General features: G+C 32.9%; 1 protein-coding gene across 1 annotated transcript; it reads right to left on the bottom strand.

Moving 5' to 3' along the window:
• Positions 1–4,367: 4,367 nt before the first annotated feature.
• LOC113739513 (polygalacturonase 1 beta-like protein 2) lies at positions 4,368–6,729 on the bottom strand. Its single transcript, XM_027266735.2, has 2 exons — positions 6,467–6,729; positions 4,368–6,375 (listed from the first exon to the last, which is right to left on the bottom strand). Exons 1-2 carry the CDS (start codon positions 6,626–6,628, stop codon positions 4,573–4,575), a joined length of 1,965 nt encoding a protein of 654 aa, XP_027122536.1. The 5' UTR covers positions 6,629–6,729; the 3' UTR covers positions 4,368–4,572.
• Between the last annotated feature and the right edge of the window lie 7,962 nt (positions 6,730–14,691).

Below are 14,691 nucleotides of genomic sequence, written 5' to 3'. Positions count from 1 at the left end.
GTATTCACACACTTGAATCACTCAAGATCTGATGTAGACTTAATGTGTAAAAGTTGTTTTGAGGAATTGACTAATCCCAATTTATAGGGGACCAAAAAATTCTTCAATTAATGCTGTCAACGGATAGAAGGTAGTTGAAAGGTCAACTAGCCGTTGGTAGTGTCGGACGTCCGGTGCTCTGAATTTCTGCGTCCGAACGAAGACAGTGAGTTCAAGATGATTTCTTGCAATTCTTAGGACGTCCGGTCCCTCCACAGTATACGTCCGAAAGTAAACTTGCAAATCCTTCTTTATTTCTTTCGGACGTCCGATGCTCCAGTATTTTGCGTCCGAAGAGCAGCAACGTTTGTCGAACGTCCGGTGCTCTGTTTTTGTGTGTCCGAACGAGGTTAGTGATCATAGATGTTTTGACACATTACCTTCGGACGTCCGAGTGTGAGTTCTTCATGTGTCCGAAGTTACTCAATGGTTGTCGGCCGTCCGATATGGTCCTTTTGTGCGTCTGACAGTAATTTCAGTAATTTGTCAAACCTTGATCCAGTTTTAGCTTCAAGTCTTTGGTCTGGTTTTTGTTCCAAATCCTGAAATGAACTCTTCAAAGTATGTTAGTAGCATCCAATTGTTTTGTAATCATCAAAAGTTATGAACTGAGATATACATAGTAAATGGTCACTAAAAATGTGAAATCATCCACTTGATTTTTCTCATTACTTGAGTGATCATGATTAATTGCTAGATGCCAATTTTGATCTATAAGAATAAGTTGAGTCATTTGTGGAATCAATGATAAACTAAAAGAAGTTTTAATTTATCCAGTTCTTATTTATTAAGGATTATAATTTATACTTATTGCCAATGTATATAAGAATCTAATGGGTCGCACACGTTAAGAACTTCTTTAGTTGGATTAAATGAATTTTAAATAGGAACTTGAAAGAAGTTTTTATAACTTATAGTTTAATTTGTGAGGCAAATTAAAACTTGAGAAACTTATGGTGTGAATAAGTTAAATTTTCAAATACAAGAGTTGTATTAGAATAAAGAAACTAAATTCTATTGGGAACTGGTTTTAGCTTTTCATAAAGATATGGATAACTTATTTGTCCACAAATTATATTTAATGAACTTAAATACTCATTAAGTTTTTGCTAACAAGATTAATCGACATACAAATTGTCCTGTGATGTTTTTGAGAAAATTTGTGTGAGAAAAATACCCAAAATTAGTCCAAGAAAATAAGGAAATTTTATGTCTTATTTTTCTCATTGGAGCTGTTTTTTCATGGTGAAAAATTAAGGTTTTTGCTCAACCAACTTATATGTGGTGTTTTGATAATAGTCAGCACTAATCTTACTTGAACTAATTCAACTTAAGAGGTCCTAATTAAGGAGATTCGTTTGAATCACTGTTAGAGACAGAACAAGTATGCGGTTACATGGATCCATTTGCCATCCTCTACGTCAAATTCCACCAATTTAAGAAGATTTTCATGGGTTGAGATAATTTTCTTAAATTAACTTTATGTCACATGAATTTAATCAAAAAACGATCTACTAAAAAATCAAAAATTTTAAATTTTTCATTATGCATGCTCGTATAATTCTTTACGCGATCATCCTACATTTGATCAACTACAATCTGAGAATGATCCTGCAGATTCCCATCTGTATTCCTCATTGCTTCAGCCAGACTCAAAGCTACTACAACATTTTTCGTACATATTCTGCTGGATCCTTCTGTCTTTTACAGTAGAAACAATTGAGTATTCGAGAACACGAGAATTTCTATGCAAATAAAATGAGAAAATGCATGCACGCATGGACCAAAGTTTGCCTAGTTTTGCCCAGTCGGAAGACTTTTATACCAGTGCAAATCTCTTCATAGATAAATGAGATTTGGGGGCTATGGATGATGTTTTTGAGCAATAACACTAGATTTCATCTTGAGTAGACTAGTACATGAATAAAGTGGGATGATTCATTTCACCACCCCTTAAAAGTGCTATAAACATTGATGGTTATGGACTGAATGTTAGACTAAGCCACATCGAATCAAGAGCAAATGTTCAGCTCACTAACTTATATGTCCTTTAATTACTTAGAACTAAAATTAGGATCCTTTCCAGTAATTTTACTTTTTCAGAAGAAAAAAGTTTCATGTTACCTGCTAAACATGTTTTCCAACTACTTTTCTATTTTTTTTTTACTATCTTTTTATATTCAAATATATCACGTCATAAAAAAGACTAAAATAAATAAAATAAAAAATGTTTTCAAGTAATCTTCAATTCAATTGAAGTCCCAAGATTATTCTTGATTAAAAGACTTCCATTTATATCTCCAAAGAAGGGAAAAAAGCACAGAAAATGAAAGGACAAAAGAGAAGAAGGGAAAGTGGTAAACCCAACTGAAGTCGAACGCACAAGAGCATACATGATAGGCACCTCTAGTGCCACTATGATCACAATTCAGAAATAACATTCACTGCTCAAACTTTTCCATCAATTCTAAAAATTTCTCATTTTCTGGAATTCAAAAGTTTTAATTTGTAGTATATAGTTGTTCCAATTTTTCAACTTCACCCTCCAAATTCAGTTCTTGGATGATATGATACGTCAATCACGAAAATACAAGGGATAACAGTGGAATTAAACATAGTAAAAAACTATGCGCTAAATTTTTGAAGTGTGACAAATAGTTCTGGAATATATGCACAAAAATAAGGAGCGTGACAGTTTACTAAGATGGTGGAGTACATAAGAAGACTCAACGTTAGAGTTAAGATTTAGCAATAGGATAGAGAATTTGAGATTAAAAAAGAAGTCACATGCAAGTTATTTATTAAAAGAAAACAAAAAAGATTATAGTTTTTCTAGGCACAAAAAAGAAAAATGGAAAAATTATGGTTATGGTACAATGCTACATATGATTAAAAGAACCACATCAATCAAAAAATAAATGTAAAAAGGATAAAGAACCACAATATTTTTGAGGAAAAAATCAAGGGAGAAGCTTAAGGGCAAGAAAGTTCACCAAGATTTTCGAAGGGGCAAAATAATAAGGAGTTAAGATACATAAGTAAAATTGCAATTGCTCAGAAGTTAGGCAGCACCCGCGGTTGCTAGTCACCCTTTGCCTCCGTCATAGAGAACACTTTAAGTTCGCTCTTTCATGGCTAGGGCAAACTACCATCAAAGAAGAAAAGAGAAAACTACTTAAAATTCAAGAAAACTAATCATTTTGGTCCCTTATTTTTAGAGTCCTTACTAATGTAGTCACTCATTTGCTAGTGTGTACCAATTTAATCTCTTGTCTTTGTAAAGATTTATCACTATAAAAACTTCGAACAAACTAGCCTAAAAGTCAAGTGAGTAGCACGTGTATTGTTAAAAACAACAAACTAATTGGGTCCTTTTTTAAAGTTTTAACCATTATGTAAATTAGCCTAATATCTAGAGGTCCTGGATTCAAATCACCATTTTCTCGCCTTGTTTCTTAAATCCACCCTTTTTGGGCTACAAAAAAAATTTTTTTTTTTTTTTTAAAAAAAAGCCAATATGGCCCCTTAGTACCATATAGAATCAATTTTTTCTTAAATTTTAATAACTTGCTAACGAAGATGAGAGATTTTTTATGGTTTTCGTATCATTTGCTTCATTAAATATTCCAAAAATGCTAAACAATTATTAAATCCCTCAAAGTCCAAAACTCACTCAAACTCTTTTATAAGTAAAATAAGTTTTTTGTACTTTGTTAAACATAAGTCTAAACATGTCTTTTTCATCTTTTGCTACATATTTTCATGACATTTAACTAAGAAAAAAATAGAAAAATTTATAATCTTGCGATTAACATGTTGTATGAGATTTTTTAAGGTAAATAGTTTCATTTAAATTTCTACGTTTAAAACTTTTAAAATTATCTTCTTGTAAAGTGTTTGGGGTTTTACCAGTTTTATAAGTTATTTAGAATTGTGAAAGTTTTTACATCTTCTTCCCACCTTGGCTCGAAAGCTCAAAATTGGTCTCTCAACTGTATTAGTGACTCTTAATTTTGCAATAAAACTATCACTTTGGCCCAATTTTTATAATTTAAGAGAGAAAATTGATTTCATGTCACTAAGGAACCATATTAATTAAATATTTAAAAATACCTTACCAAATTGGTCACTTGATATATTGTTGTTTTAACAATGCACCATGGTGCTCACGCGATCTGTTTGTTAGATTTTATCCAATTTACTGTCAAAGGTCCTACGTTTATCAAGTTTTATAAAAATAAGGAACAAAATTGATACATGGTAATAGATCGATGAAGGACCACAATGATTAAGATTTCAAAAATAAGGCCGAAATGTATTGTTTTCCCTTTAAAATTCTAAATCAATGCATGTATTACCATCTTTAACTTATTGAAATGTTGAACTAGCATAAGTTAATACATGAAGGAGACAAATCCCAATAAAACAAACAAATAGTGGTAAAACCATATGATCAAACAAAACTTCATTATTAATTATTAGGAGATTGTGTCCCTAGAAGTAACTATAGAATGAAATCCTGCAAATTGGTAATCAATCAGCGATGGTCCAAGTCATATCGTTCTCAAAGATCCAATGGCAAACCTCAATTAGCCCAGGACCAGAACCCAGTGCAACAAATGCCCCATGATTTGGGCTCCAAGCAGACGTGTCAATGTGACAAATGGCAACACCATGATTGATTTTGGTCTTGCCGACAACGTCAAGAATGTCTGCCAGATAGACCTTTACCTTTGGAACAGAATGGCAATAATAAAGCAAGTAAGGGTACAGGCTCTGATGGCAAGAAACTGATTTTGTCACTCTTCCACCGTTGACTCCTTGCACTTTTCCGATCATGACATGTTGGTTTGATCCACGCACATTTTCCGTTGTCCTCACCACCACATTGCGGCCTAAAACTGACACGGCGAAGTCAATCATGTCCTCGACCGAGCCAACGCACCGCTTGCTCTCACCTCGGCTGGCGGCTCGTTCGCATTCCTCCAAAGCGTTGACTATGACGCGCTCGAGAGTCGAATTATCCAATGCGTGGAAAATTCGTTTAATCGCCGATAACTCATTGGTTGAAAATGGTAATTCAGATGAAATAAGCCGGGGCAAAAATGACCGCTTAGGCATCTTGTCACGAATATCGGGCATTTTGATAATGGTTCCCTCCTTCAACATGTACTCCCTAAAGAATTTGCCCTCTTCTACCCACTTATTCACAGATTTGCTATTGATCTTTGAGGTGTCGTCCCCTTTGCTAGAGCTTGGCTTGGTATAGAGAGCAAATGCGACACCGTTTTTGGCATAATCTTTAAAGGTATTATTCACACCATAAATCTTGAACCCTATTGACTGACCTTTAGCACCTTTGCCATATTCTTTAAAGGTATCAATTCCTTCGTTGAATGACTTCCCATAATTCACAAAATTGGCCGTCTCCGAATTTGAACTTCTCCCGTAAGATTGGAAAGTATCCGTGCCCGCATTGGCTGAATCTCTGTAGCTCATAAAACTATCAATTCCACTATTTCCACCAGATCCATAATTCTTGAAATTGTTACTAGGATTGTTAGCATTCCTGCCATAAGCCTTGAAAGAATCATTTGCTGCATTCCCCAACTCACCATATCCACTAAATGCAGATCCAATAACATTAGAAGTATCACCATAGCTAGTAAAATCAAGAGGGACACCATTTCCATTCTTAGCATAGTTAGTGAAAGCTTGACTGCCAGAATTTGTATCATCCACATAGCTAGAAAACGAGAGTTTGTGATTGTTACCATCAGAATCATAAGAAGTGAACCGAAGATCCGGTACATTGACACGAGGAAGATAATTCTTGAACTCTCCCGAGCCACCTCTGGCACCCGAGCCATAAGATGTGAAGTTTGCATTTGCAACATTTCCATCATCTGCATAGCTTGTGAAGTCTTCATGGAGATCATTTGAGCTTCGGCTATACCGCGCGAATGAGCCGGTGGCGAAATTGACTCCATTTGAGTAATTCTTGAACATGTCAATCCCTCCAAGACGAGAGGATCCATAGTTAGCAAAGTGCTTGTTGGTGTAAAAGGCAAAGTCGGCATCTTTCTTTGAGTTGGTTAGGGCGTCTTTTTCATCGAAGAGACAAAACAGGTTTGCTGAGGAACAGAAGGAAGAGAGGTGAGAAGAAAGAGCCTTCTGAGCTGCAAGTTTTGTGAAATAAGCTGAGTCAACAATGGAGAGTGGTGAAGCTTTTGAGAGAAGAAAATGTGGTTTTGGAAGATAGTTGGAAATGTGTTTGTTCCAATACCGAATCAATGAAGCTCTTGCTGTTAGAGGACTTTCCTTAGCTAATGAAACCTGCAAGAAAAACAGACCGTACCCTTGTTAGAAAAATGTAGGCTAATGTAGAAGAGGGGTCTTGGCAGTACTACAGAAGAGAACAACTTACATTGAAAGACAAAGCTGATAAGAACAAGAAGGAGAATAGGATGGTTGGACTACTGATCTTGACCATTTTGTCCATTTTCAGCTGATACGAGAAAGACAAGTCTGTGTTGGCTTGTGGGATTTTCCTTTGAAGAAGAGGACATAAATAGAAGAAGACAAGCATTGGCTTCTAGGATTTTCCTTTTTCTTCTCTGGTTTTTCTTGAAAAAACTCGGTTTGACCAGAATAAGGTTGGGCTACATAATGCAGATGGATTTGTTTGTGTTTGACTATTAATCAAGTCTGGCAGAGAATATCTCAGTCCATGCATATATTTTAGTGAAGAAATGGATCTAATGTGCAGACAGATTAGGTCTAAATGGATGTGAAAAAAAGGAATCTTTCTTCAAGTTACTACGACATTGGCCATGTTGCAGATCTTTTCTAGTTTGGTTAAATATAAAACTGTATAATCTTAAGCCCTGTTACCATAATCTCAATATTTGAGAGCATGTCACTTTCATGTCTACTTTGCAGAGGAAGAAAATCAATGCTGGCAGACAAAGTGAATTTATACTCATTACATTTCTGAGAATCCCATAAGAATATAGTCTACAAAATAAAATGTTGTTTGTGCTTTTTCTTTTAAACCCCATCCCTCTTTTTTTAACTAGACAAATAATTATTAACAAAAATTACTAATGGAACCATTTTTCTGCACGGGATGAAAATGTGAAAATGCCACTCTATACCAGATAATAAAACTTTTATATCGAATGTTAAACATCTATTCTTCTCCATAATACAAGCAGGAAAATTCCTAATATCCAAGACCCATGAAATATTTTTAATGGATTATTAATTCTCTGTTAATTTGTGTGCATTTGAATCATAATATGAAAAAAAATACAGTAGTCAGTCATGAACATACGATCACTAGATTAAAGTTTCCTTCTAAAGAACATGAATCATTTAGATTCAGACACAATTATGCTTTGAATCGGTTATTAACACAATTATATCCTTTTAATTAGTTGGCAACTAATGCTAACAAAGTACCATCCCTTCAAACGTCCATTTTTTTGTTAGACAATTTTGAGAGAAATTTAACCTGCAAAAACATGCCCTTGATGTAAAAGATTTCACCTAGAAGAGTTAAGCTTGCAACTTGGTTAGCGGCTGGATTAATTTACACTTAAAAAAATGAAGACCAAAAGGAAAATGCCATGACTTGTCAGTGACTTAGACCGACAAATTTGGTTCTGTTTGGACTATTGGACCACATTATCTAATCTAATGTCATGCGCAGAAAACAATACTCAGTGACTGAGCACTGAGCGGGGATTAGTGGCTTTGGAAAAGTCATTCAACTGGCTTTGAAGGAAGACAAACGCTTGGATCGGGGTTAGTGGGGTCTCTTTGGATTTTAACAGCAGCTATTTTGCTTGGAGGTTATTCCATGTCAAGGTTGAGAGGAGATTTGGGTTAGTTTATAAGTCTTCCGAGGAATCTCAAGAGTTGCCAATTTTTTGTGATTTTCTTGGAATTTAGGTTTGTGAATTAACAAAAGCCATTCAACTGGCTTTGAAAAAAGACTGAGCATTGAGCACTAGCTACGAGTAGTACTGCAGAGTGCAAAGAATAGATTCCAACAGACGCGAAGCCCAACAGACACAGCAGGAAACAGCTCAATTTTGGGACAAAAGTCATGGGGCGTTGCTGGATTCTTGTACCCTGTATCAGAAATACCAGGAAGGAGTACAAAGTGTGAGACATGAGACATGCTTCATTTTTGACCAATTATAGTACTTACAAAATCAGAGCACGTATTGGCTTGCACGTTGCACTGTGTAATCCAGCTTTCATTTCCTATGTCCTGTACTTAGCACAAGCGTGGCAAGTTGTCAATCACCTTGTGCAAAAGAAAATAGTGTGCTAAAAGAAAATAGTTATCAATCACCTTGTGCAAAAGAAAATAGTGTGTTACACCTAAAATTGACTAATAGTGTGCTTTTCTTTTCACGGAAAGCAAAAGGATAGGTAGGGTAATAAAAACTATAGAGGAAACCACTAAGCTTTGCCTCGGCCATCAAAAAAAGACTCGGTACTTCTTTGAGCTGTAAGTTAGGAATTCAAATTCACCTGTAATGAAAAAATATATAAATGAGGTATTAAAGTATTTCATTGATTTAGTTAAATTTGTATACCTATTAACCTTTATACAACTTCTTTAGACTCTTTTTTTTTTATAGAATAAGATAGATTACATTATACAAATATTATTGTTATAAAAAAAATAAAAATTAGAGAGGATGTTTTCTCTATTTTAGGTTTGATAATTGAGGATTTGCGTATTTTCTTATCAAGTTTTTCAAACGTTGTTGTTAATTGGATTTCACGTGAGATTAATAAAGTTTAACATGAATTTGTACATTATGCTGAAACTACTAATTTTGTTGAGTCTTGGATGATTTTTAGTGAGTTTTGTAATAAAATTTTGTTATTGGAAAGAAAAGAAAAAGGAGGAAAGATAGTTGGGCAAATATACGAATTCCAACCAAGGAACATTTTGCTGGCATCAATTACTTTGAATTACTGGTCGAATTTAAGACCATTGTTAAAGTTCCACGTTGTAAAAATATTGAAAGCCTATTTTATTACTAGATAGACTCAAGATAAGGAAATAGGGGACGTTGAAAAGTACAAATGACTTCCTAGTTGCGTTTGAAATATTCAATACTCATACTAGCATAAAAGTTCAACTACGAGTTGGTAATCTCAATGCCTTCCTAAGCAAATAAGCCAAGGAGCAGAAAGCATATAAACAGTGCCTTCCTGATTAGCAAAATGATGCTGGACAAAATGTCAGGGGTAAAGGATTCTTTGTTACACCATCTATTTGATTAATACGTGTCCCATTCAATAATGATTTAGAATCTAACTTTTAAAATGTCTCTCTTAACGAGACACTTATTATTTCAAAAAATTCTATAATATAAAAATATGTATCTAACTTTTAAAATATCTCTCTTTATGAGGCACTTGTTACTTTAAAAAGTTCTATAATATAAAAATATGTAACAGAAGATTCAAACCAATATCAGGTGTTGTTTGTGCATTTATGCTTTCCAGAGTCTGATATTTGGCCCCTGTAGTATACCCAATGAAACAGTTAGCTGATAGATTTTCATAATGCCAAGATATCTAATACCTTTTACAGCAAGTTGATGTTTACTCTTTAACGGTAAGTTTTGAATTTTAACACTTGCTTGCTCTTTGTTTATTACCAAAAAAAAAAACCCTCTTTAAAACTCTTTAGTTAAAAAATTCCCAAAATAAAATACCACTAGATTTTCTATAAATACTAATCATACCTGCTTCACTAGATTTTCTATAAATACTAATATCATTAACTAATCAAAATGTGTGATTATTTAACCTAGATTAACTTATGCTATTTCATAAATCTTTGCAAAGTTTAAGACAACAGTCTGAGGATAATTTTTTCTGCCCTACAACTTGGGAAGCTATCAGCAGAAATTAGAAGTCCATTTTTTTCATCAAAGCATTCCACTTGCATTTACTAAGGTAAATGTATGAGCTGGTGAATACAGTCATACTTGTGCAGTGATAGAAATTAATGCTGTTTAGGAATAGTTTTTACAATCAACAAACAAGTATGGCCCTTTATTACCAACAAACAAGTATGGCCCCTTTATTACCTTCCGTTTTTGGGGTAAATATGGCTACTTCGTCTCTATTGAAATAGATTATGATGGCAAGATCCAGGGTTTGTCTTACATTATTACAACAAGAAAATTTTTGCTTTAGTTTTATGCAAAAAGTTTGTCTCCGATCCAATAAGCTGTAGACGAGTGTCAAGTGAACCCAATGAACATGTCATAGCAGCATTATTTCTAACGAGGTACCAACTAGTCTTTTCAAAGCAGTTGGGTTGGCAATAATAATTACAGATATAATTACGATGTTCCCTACCAACTAGTCTTTCAAAGGCAATTCGGTGGATAGCAATAATTACATACTCCCTCCGTCCCACTTTGATATTCCTGTATTCCTTTTTCATCTGTTCCAAATTGTAGTCCACTTTCTAATTGAAGAATGTAGTTGTATTTTAATTTTTCTAAAATACCCTTATTCAATGTAAGTAGTTGTTACTATAAACTTACCCCATTTAATGAGAGTTGATTCTTTTTTTACCATCAATTTAAGTTCCCATAAAGTTGTACCATATTTAATATGAGGGTATTTTAGGAAAATAGCAATCTAAATTTACTTTTCCAGCAAAGTTAACTATTTTTTCTTAAACTGTGTGAAAAAAGAAACAGGACTATCAAAGTGGGACGGAGGGAGTATATAATTAGGGTGATTCTTCTACTCACTTCCTACCACTTTGATAGTTTTAATTTTATTTTCACACAGAAAAAAAAATTGTTAACTTTATTTAAAAAATAAATCTAGTCTACTATTTGTTTAAAATACACTTACACTTACATTAATATTAGGAATATGACTAATCTTTATACCTTTACATTAATTAAAACAACTATACTAATGAAAAGTTGCACAATTCGAAGTATAAATCAAAACAATTATTAAATAAGGTAAGTTATACTCACTGATAATAAAATACATTAAATAAGTGTATTTTAGAGAAGTTAAAAGTTAACTATATTTTTCATTTAGAAAGTGGACTATAATTTGAAATGAAGGAAAAGGGAACATAAGACTATCAAAATAGAACGGAGTAAATATGTACAATGCTAGAGTTGGATGCATGTCAAAATCTTAATTTGAATTTAAAATTCCAGTTTTACATTTGTAACATGCATTTAATCTAACAGCTTATAAATTATTAATTCATATAATTAAGATGTTGAAAAACTATTTGAAGATCTTCATCATTTAATTTACAGACATTAAATTAGAGTGTCATATACAAAAGTCCTTCTAAATATCTAAAAAAAATTGTTGTTCCTTGAAGATAATTAGTAAATTTATTACATTATGTATTAACAGAACATAGGTTTTTAGAAGGTAATCTGCCAGGCATTTAATAGTAGATCCCCTCTCTCTTTAATTTAAATTCGGTTCCCTCTCTACAGTTTTTCCTTAGAAACAAAACATCTTCCTCTTAGGAGGGAACACAAATTATTCCCTGTTTGATAATCCAGTTCAGAACTTAAATTTTATGAATTCAAATCTTAATATATTCAGATCGTTTGATAACCTAAAATTGAACATATGAATTAATTAAATAACAATGAATTTTCTAGGAAAAATTTGCTCTCAAAATTAAGTCATATGTTATTCAGTTATCACCAAATATGATATACCTTAAATGTATTAGATTTAATATTTAACAATTCAATAATTTAATGGATTTAGACTTCAGACATATTTCAATTTTTAGATTTCAGTTTTATCAAATGCATCCTTAGCCTCTTGGTCTCCCTCCTTTGCTCCCAATGCTTTATATCTTGAAATGTTTGTGTAATAATTTCTCTTAAGATTTTCTAGAGAGAATTTTTTTTCTTTGAGGTAATCTAGTGAGAGTTTTCTTCTCTCCATGTAGTGAGATTTTTTTTAATTTTTCTATTTCTTTTATTAGATTTAAATTTTTTTTAGATTTAATTGTCAAATTTGGAATTTTTTTAGATCTATTATGTCAAATCTTACCATTATATTTGAATCTAAAACAGTTAATTAGTAAATCTGGTGATTGTGGACATTCACGGATATTCATAGGGCTACAATGCTCTATTTAATATTTGAATATGTTTAGGTTTTTAGAAGAAAATTTTTTATTAAATTTTTTGGATCTATAGTTTATGTTGTTCTTGAGTTCTATTATATTGTACATGTATAATGCAATTTCTACCATTAGTGCAAATTCTATCAATGAAATTATGGTGTATTTTATCAAATAAAGAAAGGTAATGTACCTCATAATTTTTTTGTGTTTTGCATTAGATTTGTATATTTCAAGGAAAATAACTAGCCAAATTTGGCTTTCTTTAGCTATAAGGATATTCATTTTTCTCCAACATATTACTAAATATTTCTTATATATATATATATATATATATACTTATACTTCCTTATATTATATAAGATTGAGTTTTGGTCAAAGAATATGTTGAATTTCAACCGCATAAGTGGGGGCTTTCTGGGAATGTGAAATATTGTGTATTAGTTTAAAAGCTTTAGGTACAAGTTAAGGAAGCATGTATTTGGGTATGTTTACTGAAATGACCCCATTTTAATACATTTAAAGTTGTCATTGATGAGCCATCTGGGTATTGATGGAATGTTTAATTAGTGTACAACCATTTTTGCATTTTGTACAACCCATATATGCTTGTGTGTTGGTGTAATTACCGGAATATCCCTTAACTACCAATAATTTTCCTTTTCAGCCGCAAATAACCGTTTGAGATGTTACTTTGTCTGAAGCGTTTGAATGGCAATCGGATTTAGGAAATGAGCCAACGATTTCTCTATCAATGGTAGGAACCCATTTCTCTATCATTTATAATCTGCATTTATGAGTCACAAACGTTGGTCAGTTTATTCCCTTTCAATTTCAGGAGTTAAATTTTCCCTTTTTGCCTTTATTTACAACGATTTGCCTTATCGTTTTCTCTTCCATCTAAGATCAATTCTGAAATTACCTATTATTTCGTCATTAATTACACCCAATTCAATTGCTCAACCGTTGGTATGTTAATTAGGGGTGGCAATCAGGTCCATTTCGGATTGGCGGATCGGATTGAGACCCGGGTATAACAGAAAACCCGCTGACCTGAACCGGACTCGCCAACCCGAAATGGGTCAGAATATCTGACACGAATTTGAAAATTTCGAATTGACGGATCGATCCGAAATGACTCGAAACTTAATTTTTATTTATTAATTTATCACTATAATTTCTAATAAAATTAATTTTGTACAAGACTAATTACATAATCAAGTAATAAAAATTTAAATAAATAATCCCAAATCAAATCTAAAATAAATTAAAACACTGTAAAAGTATTTTATCCCAACCAAATATAAAATAAATTAAAATAGTATAAAAGTAAAAAATAATATAATACATTATTTGTCCAAATATAATAATTTCAACTTCACATAAGTTAAATAAATTCATTTAGGACTAAGTGATTAATGCCTTTGGAAAAAAAGAATAACTTAGTTTAGTTAGATAAAATAATTTTTATATTTATTAAATTATTTTTAATTCATAAAACTGGTTATCGGGTCATATCAGGTCACTCACGGGTTGACCCGAATTCGACTCATTTTCTTTCTGGGTCCATCAGGTTCGACCCGATTCTGATCCGAACCTGCGAAACCTTAATCCAAATCCATTAATTTCGTATTAGATTTGTATCATATTTTCAGGTTGTATCGGAAATTGTCACCCCTAATATTAATGCATAAACGGTTGATTATCAGTTTCTCCCTGTTCGCATTCTAGGATTGAAATAATTCTACCTGATTTCATGCTAATCAACTCAGAATGCTCTTCAGTCCCAGCTACTCCTGGTGGTTCAGCGTAAGGTTAGATTTCTCTCCCCCCCCCAATTTTTCAGTTTCTCCCTTAATTTTGTCGGTATGTTCTTAGTACCTACAATTAGTAATTCTTATCGCGTTGCCTAACCCCAATTGGTTTGAATTGATTATAATTTTATAGGTTTGCAGCAATATCAAATAAGAGCTCTCGGTGGAGATTCTGGAATAAGGTTAGCTTTCTGTGTTATTTTGCCTTTCTGCATTATCAACGACCTTCAATTTGATACAGTTTTATAGTAACGCTGTGTGAATTGATTGATTATATCGTTTATCTTTTCATACTAAATTTTATTTCTTCTCACAATGCATTATTGTTTGTTCAATAAAAAAACCTCCTTCCCCACAAGGACCAAACACCCGCGCGATGCGCGGGCACTCCCCTCTAGTATACTATATAAGATTGAGTTTTGGCCAAAGAATAGATTGAATTTCAACCATATAGGCGGGGGCTTTCTGGGAATGTGAAATGTTGTGTATTAGTTTAAAAGCTTTAGGTACAAGTTGAGGAAACGTATATTTGGGTATGTTTACTGAAATGACTCCATTTTAATACATTTAAAGTTGTCATTGATGAGCCATCTGAATAGTGATGGAAAGTGTAATTAGTATGCAACCGGTTTTGCATTTTGTACAACTCATATATGCTTGTAT

This window comes from Coffea arabica, chromosome 4c (genome assembly GCF_036785885.1).
Source record: "Coffea arabica cultivar ET-39 chromosome 4c, Coffea Arabica ET-39 HiFi, whole genome shotgun sequence".
NCBI lineage: Eukaryota > Viridiplantae > Streptophyta > Magnoliopsida > Gentianales > Rubiaceae > Coffea > Coffea arabica.
Note: the sequence above shows the minus strand (reverse complement) of the source record. Positions and strands in the feature narration are given on the sequence as shown.